Source organism: Branchiostoma floridae, chromosome 2, assembly GCF_000003815.2.
Source record: "Branchiostoma floridae strain S238N-H82 chromosome 2, Bfl_VNyyK, whole genome shotgun sequence".
Taxonomy (NCBI): domain Eukaryota; kingdom Metazoa; phylum Chordata; class Leptocardii; order Amphioxiformes; family Branchiostomatidae; genus Branchiostoma; species Branchiostoma floridae.
Genome location: NC_049980.1, coordinates 13,149,314 through 13,169,058, shown reverse-complemented (window position 1 = coordinate 13,169,058; position 19,745 = coordinate 13,149,314). Strand labels below are relative to the sequence as shown.

At 44.4% G+C, this 19,745-nt stretch overlaps 1 protein-coding gene and 1 long non-coding RNA gene across 11 annotated transcripts in view; one reads left to right on the top strand and one right to left on the bottom strand.

Moving 5' to 3' along the window:
• Window positions 1-19,745, top strand: part of LOC118407656 — a 69,868-nt gene that overhangs the window by 15,202 nt on the left and 34,921 nt on the right. For 4 of the 5 annotated variants that reach the window (XR_004830168.1, XR_004830173.1, XR_004830171.1 and 1 more), the window contains exon 1: window positions 11,130-11,400. This is a non-coding gene — a long non-coding RNA (uncharacterized LOC118407656). Of the gene's footprint in view, window positions 1-11,129; window positions 11,401-19,745 lie in introns of those variants that run through there. The other variant, XR_004830169.1, reaches the window with a different exon arrangement.
• The window catches only part of LOC118407617 (transcription factor AP-2-epsilon-like), a 45,432-nt gene that overhangs the window by 12,021 nt on the left and 13,666 nt on the right, over window positions 1-19,745 (bottom strand). Inside the window, exons 1-6 of one of the 6 annotated variants that reach the window (XM_035808123.1) lie at window positions 16,779-17,442; window positions 15,874-16,290; window positions 13,750-13,797; window positions 11,996-12,040; window positions 11,059-11,122; window positions 4,602-4,815 (exon numbers count right to left, since the gene is read on the bottom strand). In XM_035808123.1, the coding sequence (XP_035664016.1) occupies window positions 4,602-4,815; window positions 11,059-11,122; window positions 11,996-12,040; window positions 13,750-13,797; window positions 15,874-16,290; window positions 16,779-16,922 (932 nt within the window). In that variant the 5' untranslated portion in view covers window positions 16,923-17,442. Of the gene's footprint in view, window positions 1-4,601; window positions 4,816-11,058; window positions 11,123-11,995; window positions 12,041-13,749; window positions 13,798-15,873; window positions 16,291-16,485; window positions 16,632-16,778; window positions 17,446-19,745 lie in introns of those variants that run through there. The other 5 variants (XM_035808147.1, XM_035808164.1, XM_035808139.1 and 2 more) reach the window with 5 other exon arrangements.

Genomic DNA, 19,745 nt, shown 5'->3' with positions numbered 1-19,745 from the left:
TTTAGCTATTAGTTGTTGTTGGTTGCCATACATTGTACCTTGTGCGATCGTTGAGCAATAAAATTCATTCATTCATTCACTTTTGGTCATTGTACGGTCGTTCAGGCCCCTTTACACAAGGCGGAGAATGCTAAGCGACTGTACATCAAACTAAAGTCGCATTTATGTGATGACCCTTGATTTTATAATTGTAATAGGAAACATTATGCAATACTATGATTTAAAAGACAATAAAACGCAGAACGTGCCACCAATTAGTTCTTCATATAGAAATTCGATGAAACCTTTAGTCAGTAGCCACGTATGGTCAGGGGTGTCAGTGATCTCCGTCTATTGAAAAGGGGGCCCCTTATGGTCAGAACACTACTCAAAGCTAGTCATAGGGACAGAAACCTTCCTGATACACGTGCCAGGGACCGAAGGCCATGCGGACTTTCCCCCCTGCTATTCCTGTCGTACGGTAAACCGGGTGCATTTACAGCGCACGTAAGAAGCCTCTCCGTTAACATAATCCCTTTATTTTCCTATCCCCCGACAAGCTGTTCGTGCCCTTTGGCAAATGTTTTCTGGATCCTCAGCCTTAGATTGGACAAGTCGACTGGATTCTCGTGCCGTTTTATTTATTGAGACAGGTAGGATATGCTAAGGTCAAACCAGGGCCCGGCCGGGCTGTTTTCGGGAACGAAACATGTGTATCAAGAAATATACACAAATCATACTTTTTGATTTTGTTTAACAATGATGAACTTATTTTCGGAAATCTTGTTTTGATTTACATCATACTTTTCACTACCCTACCGGTTTGGAAATATGACCCGTAGCAATACCGGTGGAATGCATTTGTAACAGTAGCAGTGACAATAGTACGTTTTGTATCAATAGCGCACTCATAACATGTACTTTCTTTTATGTACCATTTATATGACCAGTTGCATATTAGATAGATTGCCACCCATTCCCCAACCGATGTCTAATCAGAAATCGCCAATTTTACTTTTGCACTGAAGAGCGTACATTCCTTCTTTTCTACGCTCTACAACACCCCCCTTCTACAAGAGACTGCGACCACCGAGTGACCAAAGATTTCATAGGTCGCTCAACAATTTTTTTTTTTTTATGAATGTAATGCCTAATCACATTTTAATCGCTGTACGGTCACTCAGCGATCTCCGTCCAATGGAAAGGCGGATAAACACTGATGTTTGTATCCCGGCGTCGGTTCGAGTGAGGGCACGAGGGAACTTAAGACCGAGGATCTCGTACCGTCTGCTCGCGGACGGAAATAGTATGTTCAGCCTTCAGAAGTGGTGCTATGTTTAGCTACCTCCGCCGGAAGATCTTGAAGGAAAAATCAGCCCGAGCAAGTATACAACCTTGACATTGAAAAAAGTATCATTGCGTTACAATAGAATATTCTAAATTTGACTGAAATTTCCTACGTATCAACGCTTCAATGTACAATTTACAATTCTAAATGTGACGTTGCTTCTATTGCTCTTACACCCCGCACAGCCCGTTTGGGTTGCCAAATGAAGTAATGTTGTTATTCGTTACTATTACATGTACTTGTTATCGTATTTGTCATCATTAATTTTAATTCTAATTTTCGGTGGTAACGCTGACATTGTAGAAAAATTGCAATGTAAAAAGAAAACAGTTTGAACATTGCTATCAACGTAAGGGTATATCTATAATAGTGGTTATGATAATCTTATCTATATGTTACATCTCTACTACCGCATACATCATAAAACGTTGCCTAATCTTATCTTATGTATCCTATATCGTACTTATCTCACTCCTTGCCAAGAGAGGCTGCGACCGCTGAGCGACCAAGGATTTGACAGATTACTCAACGAATTTCTTTTTATTATGTGTTGTCATCTCTTTGTGTGTTTTGCTGTCATTAAAACATACTTCTACATCTTGCATCATCGAAATCAAGGATCACATAATTTAAGTTTTGTCGCTGTATGGTAGCTCAGTGATCACCGGCTACTGTTCAAATACCACGAAAAGCAATGAGAATGGAAAACGTGTTTTTTTCAATTTTTGGCCGTTTTTTTCCATTTGTATTCTATTATCAGTCCCTTCAGCTGCCTTTCATTCCTTACTCGGTCTGTATTTCTTAAAACTTACTTGAGAGAAGTTTGAGAGAAGAGCAAGAATTAAACTTGATGTCCATTAAAATTTCAGGCACTTGTGACTTGTCTGTTGTAACAGTAACATTTGTTCTCCGACCGAAGTCCCATGAAACATAACCCCATATTCAGGTCCCGGTACTGAGCCTTCTGTCTCGTCCCCTGTAGACGGAACTGCGGCCTTTGTTCCCGTCTCCCCTGTTCCCCTCCTGCCTGGTTAATGCTAGGTTTAGTTTTCCGACTTGTCCATGTGAGTTCCCTCTTCCCAACAGGCCCGCCCTTTGAACAACTTCCCCTGCCATCAATCTCAATTTTCATAATTTGATGTTTCTGACGGATCACCCTGTGTATGATAGTACCCCCACTCACAAGCAGACCCTTTTTACAACATGAGGAACATATGGTGCCGCGATGTTCCATCAAACTTGGGCGTTAGAACAGGCGACTGCGCTCCACTGGGCCTTAAACATGCGTGCACTCGCGGAGATATTGCCCTGTAGTTGAAAACGTCGCTTTGAGTTTGTACAGTCCTTTCTGACTGCTAGAGAGCCAAAGAAATGTAACAAAGGGTCAGAGATATTACAAAATGCTATGAACTTTAAAAAATTATGACAAAAACATTCCCAGAACTTAGAGAAAATTATCATCAGAATGCCAGATGGGATGTGTCAGTGTGATACTTCTCAGAGAATTATTGGCCTACTTGGCGGCTTAGCCCGAAACATCCCCGGGGGAAGTTTCGCATGGGTCCCCGCCGAGTGCCCGAGCTCTGCCCGCTACGGGTCAGGTGGCCTTACCGCCCGGACAGGTAGGGAGCTCGGGGTAATGCTGCATGCCCAACCCACGGCAGGAGAAGGCACATCAGCCCGGGCACGCATGACTGGGACTACCTAGGGTCGCCAATGGACTGTCATGTCCAACACTTAACTTGTCTACAGAATCGATGACATTTTTTGGCCTATCCCACAACATTTTGGGCCCATTTCTTTTCAATATCTCCAAGGCATTGACGTATTTTCAATGTCTACCACGAATCCGAAAAATGAGAAAAATGTAAATGAAATTGCAGAAAGGAACTATTAATCAAAGATCAGCGAGATCAAGGAAATCAATATAATGGTATTGGGCCTAATGAAATAAAACTTGGCATCTAACTTGGGGGTGTAACTTGTGATCGTTGAAACCCGGGAAAACCTGTGAGTCCTTGGCAGTTCTGTCGATCTTCAATTCTCTCTTGCATTATGCCAATTTAGCTAATCAATGATAGATAGATATAACATTTTCAGTTTCTGTTAGTTTTTCAAATTGAATTTTCACTGCACGATTATCGTTGTTAGGACAGTCTGCCTCAAACCAACTCTAGACAATCAGTGTTGGAACGTTACTGGTATGAACCGCCATACTTTGATACCGAGTAACAAGACCGTGATTTTGTTCAGAGGAACGCCCCTCCATGGGGAACACGATCCAGCAGTGTGGATAAGCTTTCCGTCGTACTGCTTCTTGTGAAAACAAATATCAGATCGGTATCGTGGAGGGGAAAGTGTCATCAGCCTAACACAACCCTAGCTAAGAGCTTTCCCATTGATACGCTTCAGGAAGAGGTACGGACCGTTGAAAAACGCTTCGATACTTTGTTATGAAGTTCTTTCCTCTTTGCTGTGTTTCTAACAACAAAGATCTTTCATTCCTTTCTGTGGAAAGTATACGGATCACAGCGCTTATTGTAAAAACGACACCTCTTCTGAACTCAACAACCTAGCGGGTAGGTCTCATCCTATGTGTCCAAAGTTGGTAACTAAGAAAACCAACATGTATCTTATCTGTTTTGTGGCTATGTGATCCTTGTAGGTCATATGTTACAACGTAACATATCAAAATTCAACAAGAACAATTGGCCGGACAATTCTTCCGCTCAAAAGGTATACAACAGAAAACAAAGTCGCGGAAGTAAGTGTGATCACAACAGTACATGCGGACTGTGATTTGCCGGCACTTTAAAAGGACATGACAAAAAATAATAGAAAACAAAATGAGATACTCGTGATGCTATCAGCAACTCTTCCTTTTTCTCCAGTAATGAGGAAAATTTGTTTACAGATAAGCAAATTACAATAACCAATCAACGAATCCAAAACTTTTTAGAAAGTATAAAAAAATGCAGTAGCAACTCTATAACACGAGATAACAAAATCGAAGTTCTTCTAGCTGTAGTGCTATCAAGAGCCACCAGGTGGTCCATAATCGAATTTTCCAAAGTTTTGCCGATACCTATCCATATTCTAGATGGATCAATTCTTAGTTTCTCAAATTATGCTGTCCACAAACAAACAAACAAACAAACAAACACGCACACAAGCAGATGGCACCGAAAACATAACCTCCATGACTAAGGTAACAATGATGAAATATACATTGAAGTAAGATAAGTTGACATGCAAGATCCGGTCTATAACCCACCTTCTGAGCACGCCGCCTAGCAATGAGGCGTTGAGGCATTCTGGAGGCGACAGGCGACGCTGCACCTCTGCCACGGTGACCTTGTACTTGGAGGTGGAGGACAGCAGCGACAGTCGTCCGGGCACGGAGCAGAACACGTCCGTAGGAGAGGTCACCCCGGAGAGCTGCATATCCTTGTTGTCTCCGACATGGTTATTCTTTGGCCTGATACCAACTTTGGGAGATGAAAACAAACGCGTTGTCACTGCATTGGTCACCAGTCATGTGTCAATAAACATTTCAACGTTCCTGGTTCTGCATGGTCTAACATTTTTATAAGTATGTTATAGGAGTAGATTCCACAGTGCAGGGCCTCACCGCCATATCTGCCCTCTCTCTCTTACACACAAATCATTATCAGAGTCAATCAAATCATTACTACTTTTCTTCCATAACAACCTACTCCCAACCAACAGTAGTTCCCGAGGATGTGTCACTTCGGGGTGATCCGAAGAATTACGGTCAAGTTGATAATCAGAAAATGATCTTGGGATAGCATATCAAGATCAGAGACTTCAGTAACCCAACCTCTTATAACTACACTTTAGACATTTACTTGCAATTAATTCTCCCTAAACGCCTGCTAACAACAAGGTCTCTGCCAGTGCCCTTTCCTTTCAAACTGCTGGCGTGTGAGCTGTCTGTCTGTCATGTCACCAATCAACGTCTTATGAACGGACATGGTTCTTCTTGTCCTACAAAAGTCGGGGTGGGTGTAGTAGGTGGGTGTAATAGAATGCCAGGACCAACAAATCTAACCTGAGTGACGTGCAATACCTTACATAGATTATTCGGCTTTCCTCGTCTGGCCTTCGTTGCTGGGCCATACTTTGTCCTATTCAGACTAGGTTTCTTTAAACTTCACAAATAGGGCGGGGATGGGATCACTAGGGGACTTGGAGGCACAACTATACACCCGCCAGAGTAAAGTAAGCACGACATTCGTCATCGCAAAGTTAAGGTTGCTGGAGACAATAACTGGTCGGCCTCGCGTGGCGCCAGGCCTCGCCGCGCGGCAAGTCAGCCCGCCATGCTCCCTGCCTCCACAAAGGGACCCCATCTCCCGCGCTTTTTGCCTCCCAGCTGTCGCGATCTGCGCCATTTTACGCCTGTCGATGTTTGCTAATGCTCCTGCGTGTCAGCGAGTTGGCAGCCATAATGGCCAAGTTTTCCCACATCTTTCCTCAAAGTTGTCGCCAAGTCGACAGAGGTCAGGCAAGAATGGGGGTTCGAGTTACAAGAACGCTCGCGGGCTCGCCGAGACGTCCTGAGGGACGTGTGACAAGGGTCTCTTATATTGATCGCCCACAAGACAGTAATTTCAAGGGATGCCAGGCCAACACATATACCAAAAGTATCGATCCAAGAACCATCTGATAGCGAGTAATGAAGGCATGATTCCTGCCATTAGGGTTTTTGTTGCCGACAGCAAGTTTTTGATTGGAAACGCTGTCCCGGCTGATAAGAAGAAACAACTAAATGTATCCCCCGCCTACTGTCCGTTACTTGCCGCTTCATGCAGGTGGACAGATCTGCAGGGAGCGGCAGATATTAGTTCTTCCCGCGAACCCGGGAGGTTTACATGTTTATAGTTTGACAGGTGTTCTGTTGATGTTCCGGGCCCTGATGCCTGTTTATTATACAGTCCACACCTTTACGTTTTCCTCCCGTCCTATCCAACAGCTTGTTCTATTTCACTCATGAAATCACCTGTTCGATCAACTTTAGTTTCAAACTCGACTGAACTATTGAAATTTTATTCTCCATAAGCAAAGCTCACAGTAAGTAGCAGTGTTTCAGCTGTATCCATCACTTTGTATACAGCAGTCTTTAGTTCCGCCTGGACATGAATACATGTAGTCTGTAGTCACCCAACCACTTCCATCAAAATAGTCTAATTGTCATTCTTCATTCTTTTCTTCGGTCCCCTTTTTTGAAACCTTCAAATTTTTGTATACATGTCATGACATCTAAGGTTTTAAGGTTTTCAATAAATGGTTGGCTCTGTTGTTCTGGAAGGCGGGGAATGTTTGTGGAAACAATAAATCTTTTGATCTTTCAAGTCCTCAAGAAGGCTGAAGAGAAGACCTGTCCGAGGCGGTGTGCACACCCCGTGTCCACAAGCTTGTATAACGACGCTACAAATCCGACCTTGTTTCCAACAATTTGAAAACCTATATCGGATAACCTGAACATTTGAAATAATGCTTTCTTCATTTCAAAGCGACTTCCGAAGTTTTTACACGATTAAGACTTTTCTCGATGAGCCTAGGAACACTTTTGTACACAGGTGCATCCCCATGTGTTGTATTGTGAAGGTAATGTGAAGTTGCGCAACACCCCCATGCATACCTGGCTATGACAAGGACGGGAGCGTCACACTCCGCAATCTGCCCTTCGTTTGTTCCATTGTATCACGTTTCTCCCTCTCTGCCCTATGGACAAGTTTTAAACTATCAATAAAGACGCCCCGCAACACACACACAAAATGAAAACACTGTACATACAGCCGCGGGTGTTAAGTCTATCTGTTTGGGATTTTCCGACCTGTGTAGGCATCGCCTGAAGGTGTGTCAAGTAAAACCACAACCCTGCTCAACAAAACATGGAGGCAGGCCGTGTCGTCACTGCTTCCATTTTTGTCTGGCATGATTCTCAAACATTCCAGTCTGTACATCCTATATGTACAGAAAGTAAACACGTGCACGGCTGATTATTTGTCGGACTAATACTTCTCGTTGTAACTCGTCTCCCCTGAGCCAGATATCTCAATTTTAAGACAGAATTGTGTTCGAACAATAAATTATTCAGATAGAAATGTCAAAGAATATCACGAGGCTACAGTACAGTTTTCTTCCGAAATGTGTCGTAGCGTTCGTAGGTCTCTGAAATTAGTCTTCTTTATCTCTTGATGTAGCTGATCATGTGTAAGCGCCGCCAGCGAGGATAAGAGTAGGTTGAGGGGTGCTCAGTGAAAGTCGGTAGTTCCTGACTAAACCCATAGATTTTACAGGCGCCAATTCAAAAGTCGCCCGAGTTTTACATATTCCAGGCCGGGGCCAGTGCAGAAATTGTGCACTTGATTTAGCGCGCAGCTGAGCCTGTATGATTGGGGAAGACTCGCCCGCGGGCTAGGTAGCCTCAGCCCGGAAAATCCCGCCAGTTTCGGCCTCTGGGCTCCCGTGATGAATGCCCACCTCTGGCAAACTCGACACGAAACAAGCAATTGTGATTTGCTTTATCACTCCTTATTCCGTCTGTTGACAAACGTTAGGTTTGATATGTGAGCCCAGAGGATTGGGAGCTCTCCTCCCCTCAAAGCCCGTACGGAGCGATAGCCGGTAAAAAGTGCTGCGGCCTGTCTGTGGGCCACACGGGAGAAGCTATCAGTACCCACCAACAAGGCCACTCCGCTAACCACGACGCCGTTCATTAAAATGTCCGTTCCAGACTGGGCTGTAATCTTCCTGCGCGAGACGAGATCGGCGCGGGTTCTTCCTGGCACGCCGAGCGTTTTTAATTTCTAGAAGAGAGGATATTACCCCTCGAACGGTAGCGTCGCATAGAATTGGAAAATGTGGGCATTTTATCGCTCATATTGCGGCGAGATAATTTGTTCTCGTTCCATTTTGTCGCCTGGTGTTATGGACGCTTTATCGATAGCGCACATAGATAGCTGACTCAAATTTAGGGTGTTGCTATCTTTTGTGGTGAAGTATATTGGGTACAATATTATCCATGCAATAATGTATTTCTCCTTTTCAAAAATACAAGTATAATATGATATTTCACATCTAAAAGCTGACGTTTAGGACGTAGGTAGTTTTTGAACTCTGACCTTACTCTTGCAATATTAATCTCACATTACGGATAGGAGTATAAATGAAACGATGATCACATTATAAAAAATTGATATCCCGGAAAGACTTATTTTGAATCGAATAGGACAGGACAAAATGTAAAATCTGCATGGCTTATATAGTTACATATCACATCATCTATAGCTTATAAAATGTATACTATGTGTGTTTCTGGTAAAAGCAAAAGAAAAAAAATCGTCCTCGATATTTCTTTTTCAACGAAGATGCCCCCCCCCCCCCGCTACACCTGCGTGTTTGCTGGAGTATCTATTACGTCTAGGTTTCAGACGAACATATGCACCTCTTTTGAAACAATACACCAAAATAAATCCTTGGACCAACAAGTCGTGGAAACAACTCTGCTGGAGCTTGTTAACAGATTATCATAATTGAATTAGCTGGAAAGAGGGTCCCTTCAAAGTCCTTGTGAGAGGGTCTAGCCCTGTATTAAAAGCCAAGCTGCGTCGTGCGGTGTGGTGTCAGGGTGATAGATCGAGCATGGGCGGCCTCCGTTCCACTCCTGTACCGACGCCAGCTTCTTAAATAGCCTGCCGTCCTAACTGTTATGGGAACGCATTCACCCGACAAGCCAGCTACAAGCAAGTTCTAGGAGCAGCCGAATTAAAGGTTCTCTTTCCTCGTCTCGGAGGAGTGGTGTTCGATTTGGGGCTAATGCTTAAAATCACATCGCAAGCTGGGGCCGCCTGGGTTCACATTTCCCGTGGTTTAAGTTTATCTAAACTAATGTAAGGCGAGCTTCGATTTTTGTAAAGTAGGGCAAATCTCTTCCAGGCCCGGGGATCCCGCCGGTGTAAGCGTAGGTAATGTGGTTGGGCCCGGCCGGGTACAAGTGATTTTGTATCCCTAAGTGGTGCACAGGGTAAGGATTTGGGGAGACGGCCTCGGCCAGTGCCACAAGGACGGGATCGTGTACTGCAGACGACATCGACTGGCGCGCCAAACTGTGGCAGGTGGTTTTGTAGGGGACTTTTTGTGTGTGGTGGACAATACTGTATACTATACTGTAACAACATATTTCTCGGACCGAACCGTATTGTCAAGAGACACTAAGGAATCCAGCCTAATACAGCTTCAAGTTTCAAAAAGTATCACGCCAAAGGTCTTGCATGAACTGGATCGCTAAAGACACCGACGTATCGCCCATGCCATGATGATTACTGAAACTTTCTGTTCTACATATATGAGGATTTTAGTACATTGGCATGTCCACGCCTTAGAATGGCCCCATCGCAACTCTAATATTGAGCAAGACGGCTACATGTATGACATTTGAGTCAGATTGGACTCGACCATCTGCTTGTTGTTTACTACCTTTCCAAGCAAGGTCAAAGCGTTTTGCAAACCCATTTATCCCGACTTACTTCAGAAAATCACCCTGCAATGTTAATGTCTGGCTACAACAAATATCCCACTGAGCAGCCATAGATTTCCGGCGTTTCCAAAGTAACAAAAGTCTGAGCCACCAAAAACGTCAACAATACTATCCACAGAAACTAAACTTCGGTGTGTATATGTATATTGAGAGGATTTTTTTCAAACCTCACGTGCCTGAATTGTTCGAACTGAAAGGGTTAAGATCTAGACAGCACTGCGGCGTGTGTGTGTGAAGCATTCCCTAGCCATAGGGGAGGGTTGTCCCGGGACCTGGGGCGACAAAGGGTGGCGGTACTCACTCGGAAAATGTGTTTACTAATGGCGGGAGGCACCTGCTGACTGGGACACACCAGAACAGGTGGATAGATGGCAGCATCTTTACATATAATCTACATGGATTTAGTTTAACAGTGGTTTTATCTGATCATCTACAAAGGGACAATAGGAAAACATAGCATCTTCTCCAGGTGTATCCTTATCTGCTCTTTGCCGAGTTACCTTACCTTTGGCCTTAGCACGTCCTGTGCAGTTAATATTACAAAAAACAACTTACAGTGTTTACATCCTAAACAACATGTATACATAGGAATATACCTTAATGAAACTGAAAAAGCTCTGCAAAGTGGCAGCATTCGAATAATATTATTTTCATGTTTTTATGTTCTCTTTAAAAGATTTGAAGTAAAAGACTTACTCTTTCCAGAGGAACGATTTTTAGACAATCAAATGCTCAACGCATTACAAATCACTCCATAGAAAAGTTTGTGGAATTTTGAAGTGGTATGTAATAGTTTGATGAAATGCCAGCCGTTTGATTAATGACAGGTTATCTTCTGTTCATACATAATACAACCTGCTTGCAACCCAGATCAATTTACGTCAGGCCCTATCGAACCAGACATCGAACGTGTATGATGAACGTTATGTCAGCCCTTTCTGAACAATTCATGCGCCATTTTGCAGACCCCATGGTTTTGACATTATCATTACTTTCGTCGCTTGTATTTTGGACGGCAATAAAATACCATAACGCTCGACTGTCACTTCGCATGATGCGGTAATAAGAACATGTTTAGACTCAACCTCATAGTACCATTTACTTTTAAACTTTTGTTTGTACCACTAATGTTATAAAGATGAAGTCCAATCAAAAGCTCACTGACCTCTTCTGATGACAGAGCTGGTATTTTCTGCCGGGATGTAGTTCGGTGTGTCGTCCACAGCGCCCTACAAAACGGCCAAGAGACATGTTAAGCCACACAGAACGCCCTGTGTCCTGAATAGCGCCTGGTCCCAGCTGTGATACCGCTCGGCCAGGGCACAGGGCGACACACACAGACCCACACATATGACTTACTGCACACCAAAAATAATGGAATAATTTAAGACTTCATTTCTTCCCCCACAGGAGCCCAGGCGATAATGGTGAATAATTTCTCGGTGCGAGAGTCGAGTTGACCCGAGAAGCATACAGATGAGCCTCGGTGAATAAAGGCACCCGCCAGGTATGTCAAGGTGGGGCAGGTTTGCCTCTCGCACTTTTTAAAATTCAGCAGTCAGGTCCCTCAACACACACGTACAGGCCGCAAACCATGATAAATGGATGTTGTAACAGAGCTAATCTACCAGGGATCATTAAAACGATACATCACCCCTTTATCATCATCATGTCCGATCAAAAATGAATCACAAGCTAAAAGATGTATCAGGGGAGGGTGGATATTGCGGCGGGCCTAATAATGACGGCTACACACACTTAAGTACGAGGGCGGACACTTTCGTCGCCTCGCTATGTATCACTGCAGAATAAGCAAAAAAATGTTTGAGCGAGAAAAATAAACAAATCGTGTGGTATGAACTCTGGAGAAAAGATGTCACCCTTGTTATCTATCTACGTGCACAGAACAAGAGTGGAGCGATATTAGTCTGCTAAAGAAGTAACAGTTCCGCGGGAAAATATCACCATGACATACCGTTAATGAAATCAGACTAACACACCATGCAGAATGTTGGTTTTAAGAGATGATGTATGATGTTTTCTTTCTATGAGTGATTAATTTCGACAGGGGAAAGAATAGGCAGAGGGGAAATATTTTGTACCTCTGCTTCTGTGTCTCTCCAAGTTTTCAGACCGCGAAACTCTTGCTGAAAGTTAAAAGAATTTTCCGTAAAGTCCTTTGTCAGCGTGGAAACATGGCATTTGGAAGAACCCCTGTTTTTTATAGGCTACTTTACAATGCAGAGGGAGGGGCGAATACGTGTTCCCTTCAATTACATGGTTGAAGTGGACCGACAATACTTATATCTACAGGGGACAGGCATGAAATGAAGTCTGAATACATGTTTACTTTATGTGGGCAGTATCGGTTACACCATCTACTTTTCACGGACAAAATTGGTTAAAACTGTGACAGACTGAAGCCTGGCGCATCGTAAGCATCTGTGAATATACACTTGTGCTTGAAGTATGATAAAAATCCAGGTTTTTACTGAAAGGTTTTCACCATTTGACGGTAATCAGAAAGCTGTGTGATCACCCGTGGGACGTCCCCCGGCGAGCAGCCCTCTCTCTGCACGCCTGCTGTTCATTTGTTCGTTACACCCTACCATCTTGTTTATCAATTTTACCCCATAATATCCCCCCTTCCCTATTTCCTGGACGACTGCGAGGTAGTTTACAGCCCGCGTTGTCCATTTATTTTGGTTCGGGTCACCTATCCTGCCTTCCCGGCTCCCATTTTAGCTCTGCTCTGCTACGAACCAGAGCTAAGAGAGCAGAAAGTGTTAAACTCACTGGAAAATTAAATCGATGGGTTTGAGCCGGGGAATAAAGCACTGATTAATATTCGGTCTCGCCACAAGATCACGGTACCTTAACAAACAGCGTTAGTGCGACAGTGTGTCTATTAAAAACTACGTGTCATTTGAACATGAAATAAAATATAAACGGCTCTATGTAAAATGTCCACCGAAATAACGACATTTAGATGTGGATTCTTCGCACAGGTTGTACCGTGACATAAAAAACAATGTTCATAGTATGACCGAACATTACAATGTGGATCTCTTTCCAAGAAGGACTTGTTGAACGTTCTCATTTACGACATTTAAGTAATTGCAGACCTGAGAGAAAGAATGATATACATATATATGTATATATACAGAAGACACAACAGTGTACACAAAAGTATTCCAAATATTCTGAGATCCTGAAACTTGAGATACATATGGCCGAGGTAATTTCTGTGTGTATGGCGTCCTTTGTTCACTATTCTTCGCGCCCAATTACAACCAACCGTAACACAAAACACCAGCATTCAATAGGAGGACTCCGATCTGCCTTAATTCTTTTGTCTGTGCGTTTTGTGTTACCGGTCTTACAAGTTTCTGCCCATACCTTGTGCGGGGTTATCCGCCCCCTTTGAGCCCGGGAGGCCTGAGAGAGGGGGGACTCAATTAAACCAAATCAATGCCTTTGTCTTGACAAACATTCCTCTTTGATTCCAACATGAAATTCGAAACCATCAACAAAATGACGCGCTAACCTATCCTTAAGAATTGCTTCGTGTTTTTTTTTTCACTCAGTAAAAATTTCTAAGATGTGGCTCGTGTTGATGAGGGTCTGTTTGTTGTTAGCGACCCCGTGTTAGAAAACACCGGACAGGTAGAGGTTACCCCGCTGATAGACGGGCGGGAGGGACTCAGGATGTGTCGGTTCAGGGGAGGGCTTGTTCAACTCAAGGAGACGACTCGTTTTAAATCTCATAAACTCAATCGCTTTCAGTTGTGTCATGTATTTCTTTAGCAGTCAATGTCTTGTGGGTGTTGTTGTAGAAATGTTGGTGGTAACTTACGATGTAATTCGCCTGGGCGCCGATCATAGGGACTAATCTTGGATTTGTCTGAAAAGATAAGCCGAAGAGAAACGCGTTACTAGACTTAGCAATGCAATTTACCACGGGCTCCTCAATTCAATCACGTTTAAACAACTTCCTTCGCCACAAAAACATACAGAAGGGGCTTATAAGGATTGACTTTTCATTTCGTTCCCAAATCAATAATCATGTTGTATCGGTTTGGAAAGGAATGAGAGGCCACTATAACATTGGAACAACTATTTTGTCCCAGCCCACATACACACAACATATGAATATTATTAGAATGTAACAGTTTTATGTCAGGGTTTAAAAATGATAGAAGGTTACAGCCACTGGAAGCCCTTCGCACGTTGCCGTTTATTTTGACAATAGGGTTGTTTCTTTTGTTTGAGCACACCTACTCAAAAGACAATGGCCAAAACGTCTGTGATAATGTGCTTAAATCGTCCCACTCAACCGCAGTGTTGAGAAAGGCTTGTATTTTTTTCCCGAGGCAACTTCTAGCCCGCGTGCGGCCACATCTTATACTCTGTATTTAACTCGCTTGGCAACGTGAACATTTGAGTCGATCAGCACTGGACCCGCGGGCACAAAAACAGTTTATTGACAATGCCACTGTACTGATCATGGGGTATTCCCGGCCTAGAGCAACCACGGGCAGAACGCATGGTGGCATCGTCCTGGGTACCTCCTGGCTTTACAAAGTAGTGTTCACTGGCGATGCAAAACTTGCGCTGACTAAATATTCTCCTGTGATAAATACATTCCCTTCATAACGAAAAAATCTAGGAATCTTCTTCTCTAACAAATTTCTCAAAACAGGCAGATACGATGGGATTGTGAGGCCTGATTGACCAAAAATGTAACTTAGGGGCGTGCGTTTTCTACATTCTTCCCTGTGGACGGATCGTGACTCCTGTTTTGTAGGAAATCCCATTTACCAGCTGACTAGACCGCTACACAAGGTTCAACAGAAGCACATAAGCACCTCCGTGGCAAATTATCATAAATTATATTTCCTCTACAGAAAGAAAGGTTGCAAAATGTACAAAGAACCCCCATGTACTCGCAATGGGTGGTTCTCAAAGACGGCCCGACTCTAATGTAATTTAGCGAGCTCTTTCTTCTGGGCTTTGCCCCAATTTGTGATGCATATGCTCTGGCTATGAGAGTACCTACATGTAGCTCTGAAATAGTAAAGGAAACTACGATTTTTTTCTCTTAACAATCCCAAAACAAATCGCACAAGGGACATATTACACATTTTACCAACTTCCCAATTCTATTGCGATGATACAGGAAATTGTCTGAAGTAGGTGAACATGTTGAAAATTACACAATTATACACGGGCGAGACGCCTGAGTATTAAACAGAATTGTCTAACTACTAAATTACAGTGGGAGTAAGAGAAGGCTGCGCACAGCCTTATTGGTGTCACTGGACGGATCTTTTTGTCGGCGGGCCCGACAGTTGTAGTGACTCCATATGGCTTCCCGGTGTTTGATAGACATGCAGGAACAATACTACTGGATCAAGAGCTGGTAACAGATCGCGTTTCCTGCCTACTTCAGCTCAGGGGTAATAGGCGATAGCTATCGTAGCATTTATAAACGTTTTGAATACTCTACATATTTCTTGAAATGTGGAAATTGTGCCTGGATACCGTGCATTGTGGTATGAATGTAATAACGGATGAATTAATTGCCATTTCATACACTTAGTGGCTCTAAAAACGTACCAATTTAGCCTGGCGTATTGTTAAATGATACGGTGAGTGCAGCTCTTCAACACATTAATTAACACTTATGACACGACATGGATCGTTGTCTTTCAAATTGCCTATGAAAATTATTCCTGGAGAATAGGATACCACCTGCATAATACTTTTGTAGTGTGACATATAATGTTTTGGTCCCTAAATCCTTCAGATGATACAATGACGGGATTTGGAGTTAGGATAACTGACCTTATAATGGTTTGGAAGAAACTGATACCAACGTGTTTACATACGCCGTGTACTACAGACACTCTAAACATCAGAGGTGATAGATTGCATGTTGTACTTACACATGCTGATGGTGTAGAAAATAAAAACTTACTATGATGGTCTCTGGCCTGCGCATGGGGTAGGAGTCGAGATCAGGTCGACGGTCGAAGCTGGGTGTCATCTGTGGGATGATGCCGGGGTGAAAGTTGTGCTGGAGGTGTTGTTCGTCCTCGCGGTGCCTGAGGACGGGCTGCGGCGGGCGCTGCTGGTGCAGCTGGGGGTACTGCTGGTGCTGGGAGTGGTGCAGGCTGTTCAGGTGCGAGTAGGGGTCGGCGTTCATCGGGTGGTGGAAATCGTGCTGCGTCTGCTGCGGGGGAAGGTTGTAGGGTGGGGGGAAGTAGGGCGGCTGAAAGTCCGTTGTCGGCGTGTGCGACAGGCGCGGCGGAGAGGAGAAAGACGCCGTGCTGCTGGACGAGATGGTGCCGAGGGGCGTGAGGTTAGGCCGAGGGCCCATCAGGTCCGAGCGTTCCTGGGGAGGGGAAGAATGGAGGCAGACATGTTAGACACGGAATCACAGACAGCCCGCCACATCGTGGCAACAACGCCACGGTGTTGTGCGTTACACCGTCCCGACATTCAGCTGCACAAATCTACACCACATGGAACCGTGCGGATTCCCTACCCTAACAACCGCGCGTGTTACGACTCCAAAAAACGACCTTACCCCGTAATTCGGCGAAAATTGGCTACAAAAGCCTTGTGAAACCTCGTGCGGGTCAGGCGAACTGAATACCGGCTGAGATTGGACTTGCATGAAGCGGTGGGGAGTATGAGCTAGCCAAGCATGAAGTAGTGTATAGTGGGACTCCTCAGGATGCCAGACCTACATTTACACGTAAATAAAGCGCCTATAGCAGACTGGGAAGCGCCGAATCATAACATTCAAAACCGCGCCAAAACTAACTCGTAAAAACGGAATAAGGTTTTCGGGCCGGAGGGTGAGAAAAGGAGAAACACCTCGGGGGTATTGGCGTCGATGAGACCGAAAGCTGAAGGCATGTCGTTTCCGCGTTTGCTTGCTGGGGTTGCTTCGTCAGGACTGCCTGGCCGTTTGCGCTTTCCACCGGGCGACGTGTGGGCCAATGGGCTCAATTGAGCCATAATTAATAGCGCTGTTCAAACCCCCTCAAGACTGAGTTGAGAGGTGAAGTTGAATCACTCATCCAGGCAGCTTCTTCTTGTGAAGGGTGTCTCGACAAGCTGTGACAACAACTTGTACCAACTGTTGTGCTGATGATGTCACAGGGTTGTCCCCTCCCCACACGACTTGTCGTCCCTACCCGCTTTTGTCCCCAGTGTCACGGCGCCACCACAACAACCTAGAGGCAACAGCCGGCGGCGGACTGAACAGGCGGCAATGTCTTGCAGGCAAATTTTTCTCCTACAGGAAGTTCAGTCCCGGCGTGAAGCCACTGCACATTCGGAGGTCATGCTTGTTGGAAGGATTTGGTGTTATTGGCGGCACTTTTCTTCCGAGCGGCGCTTGTTTGTGTTGTCTTAAGCCCCGCCTTCTCGTTGTCTGTATTCTCTTTATAACACGACGGGGGAATTGACTGGCATCCATCCACCTAGCGTAATTAGCTGGGTGTCGCGGGGTACGTGGTCATTAGCGGGGAGGGGACACCGTGTGCCATTGGCTGGGGCGCAGGGGGTCGCCGGGACAGGTCACATGGGCCACCCGACCAATATGATAAATGACCCCTCCGTCATGACATGGAGGCCCCCCAAAACTGCCGTCCAATCACATGGCGCCTTAGTATGCCTGGGTGGAGGCTTCTGATTGAATGTTTGTTACGCCTGGAGTCATTAGTTGGTGGGCGTTAACCAATCTGAGGACAGAAGTTTGTGTATATGTTTACCTGTGCACGACAGACCACATCGTACCGGGAAAACAAGTCTGACAACATGTCTGCACACAACACGCTTCAATAGGTATATCTGCACACAATGGTACAGTTCTGTTTCTCTCCCGCGCCAAATTTAACGGCAACACTTTTACATGAAAGACAATCCCACAATACCAATTATACTTTAATAACGCAGGATAAAGTTATCACATTAATCATACTTTCTGTAAGACCCCAAGAAGCAGCCTAGGATAACATTGCAGCTACGCATGTCACCTCTGAGTCTCATTGTTTCCGAATATATCTGTACGGGCAGACTGCATGCACGTCTGATCAGTATCTTCCTAATTAAAAGTGGAAAGTTCCCTATGAAATCGGACGGTCAACCAAAAAATTGGGACCATACTTCTTTCTCCGTCGAAACACGTGTGCCTGCTTGATACACGGGCAACAGTAGCCTTGTTTTAATTTAGCCCGGTTACTTCTGTGGTAGAATTACTTCCCGTGAGGACGGAGCGGGGTCTCGCGGTCTTGACACAGTATCCTCCTCTTTGACAACCGAAGCATGCGAGTTTTCCTCATATGTGGCCACTTAAGAGCAAAACCTTTTCTTTCGCGATGCCCTACTCTTAGGGACTAAGTTGGAAATTCTGTTTTAACATCAACACATCCTTATAAAGCTATCTATTTCAAATGAAAATAATTGCATGGAGAAAATAAACGTTGTTAGATTTTATATACAAAACATGCCATGCAGTGATGTAAAAGATTGAAAAAAAAATGCATTTTTCTGTGGCGTAACGAGATAGAAGCGATCGCACTTGTTGGTAGGCGATAGAAATGGTCCTGGTCCACCTGGTGAAATGAGAGTAAAACTTTTCAGGTAAAGCGGGAAAGATTGGTTATTATGTTTGACAAGGAAAGGTTGTACACGTCGGGGGTAACGGTCTGGGAACGGTACTGTAGCCCCGACCTTCCCGGGGTGAAACCGATACGGGACCGGGGTAGCTTTCCCGCGGAAATTGTCTCCGTCGAGCGCTAACGGGATTAAGTTTAAAAGCATTACATCCTCTGGAGGCTCTCCCCGCTAACACCACAACAGTGCCAGCTAAGCGAGCCCCAAACTCCCGTAAGTCGCCTAAATAGTTTGACTGGCATCGCGGCGGTTTGCGGACCGGGATCGCAGCTGGAAAATTTGGCGCACGTGAAAAACAGAAGCCCTTTCACACGAGGAAGGCTTTACAATAACCTTTCCAGGAGCTATTATAGGAACACCTCGCGACTCCACGGTTTAGTATTGTACAAGGGGGATTGGTAAATGGCCACAGGAACACCGTTTTAGTCATGGATTACAATGGGATCAGGTACTCCAAAAACTTTTGTACAGCTTACGTAAGAATTAACATCTGTTGTTTTGAGATATGCTTAAAAAAACAGGCGAGAAAATATCGCGACCTTGGCAAAGACTTTTCAGAAATAGAATTTGCTCCTTCCATATCATCCATTCCATATCATCCATATTTTGGACAACTTTTATAACATATGTAGTTGGAGATTATAGAAAGAAATGTCCACTCCGAAGTCTTTTTTTAATTTGTAATATATATCTCCTAGTTGTAACAGTTGTCAGGTCATCATACTACACATTAAGAGTGATTGGGAGTGATTCGTTTTGTCTAGTTACCTCCTCACCTGTGCGCCCTACTCTGTCTTCGCCAGGTCTGTGGTGTCGCCGTCTGGTCAAGCTGGTCATTCCTGCACTTGTACCTGGATTAGGGCCATATCATCTCTGTATAAAGGGCATTTGGGGGCGTGCTGGACGGAAATCTGATCTGCTGGGATTCCAAGTTCAGACCAGGGAACACCTGCACCTCATCTTGTTTATAAATTCTTTAGCTTCACGAAATGAAAATTGTTGCCAGCACAGCAATAAATTTACTAAATGTATGTATCACCTTCGTTGATTCATAAATGCCTCTCCTGTCAGTATATTGGGTCATTAAAGTACTTAATCTCTATAGGACGGGTCATGATCGATATCATCGTACGATAATTGTACGATCGTAACTAAAGTGTC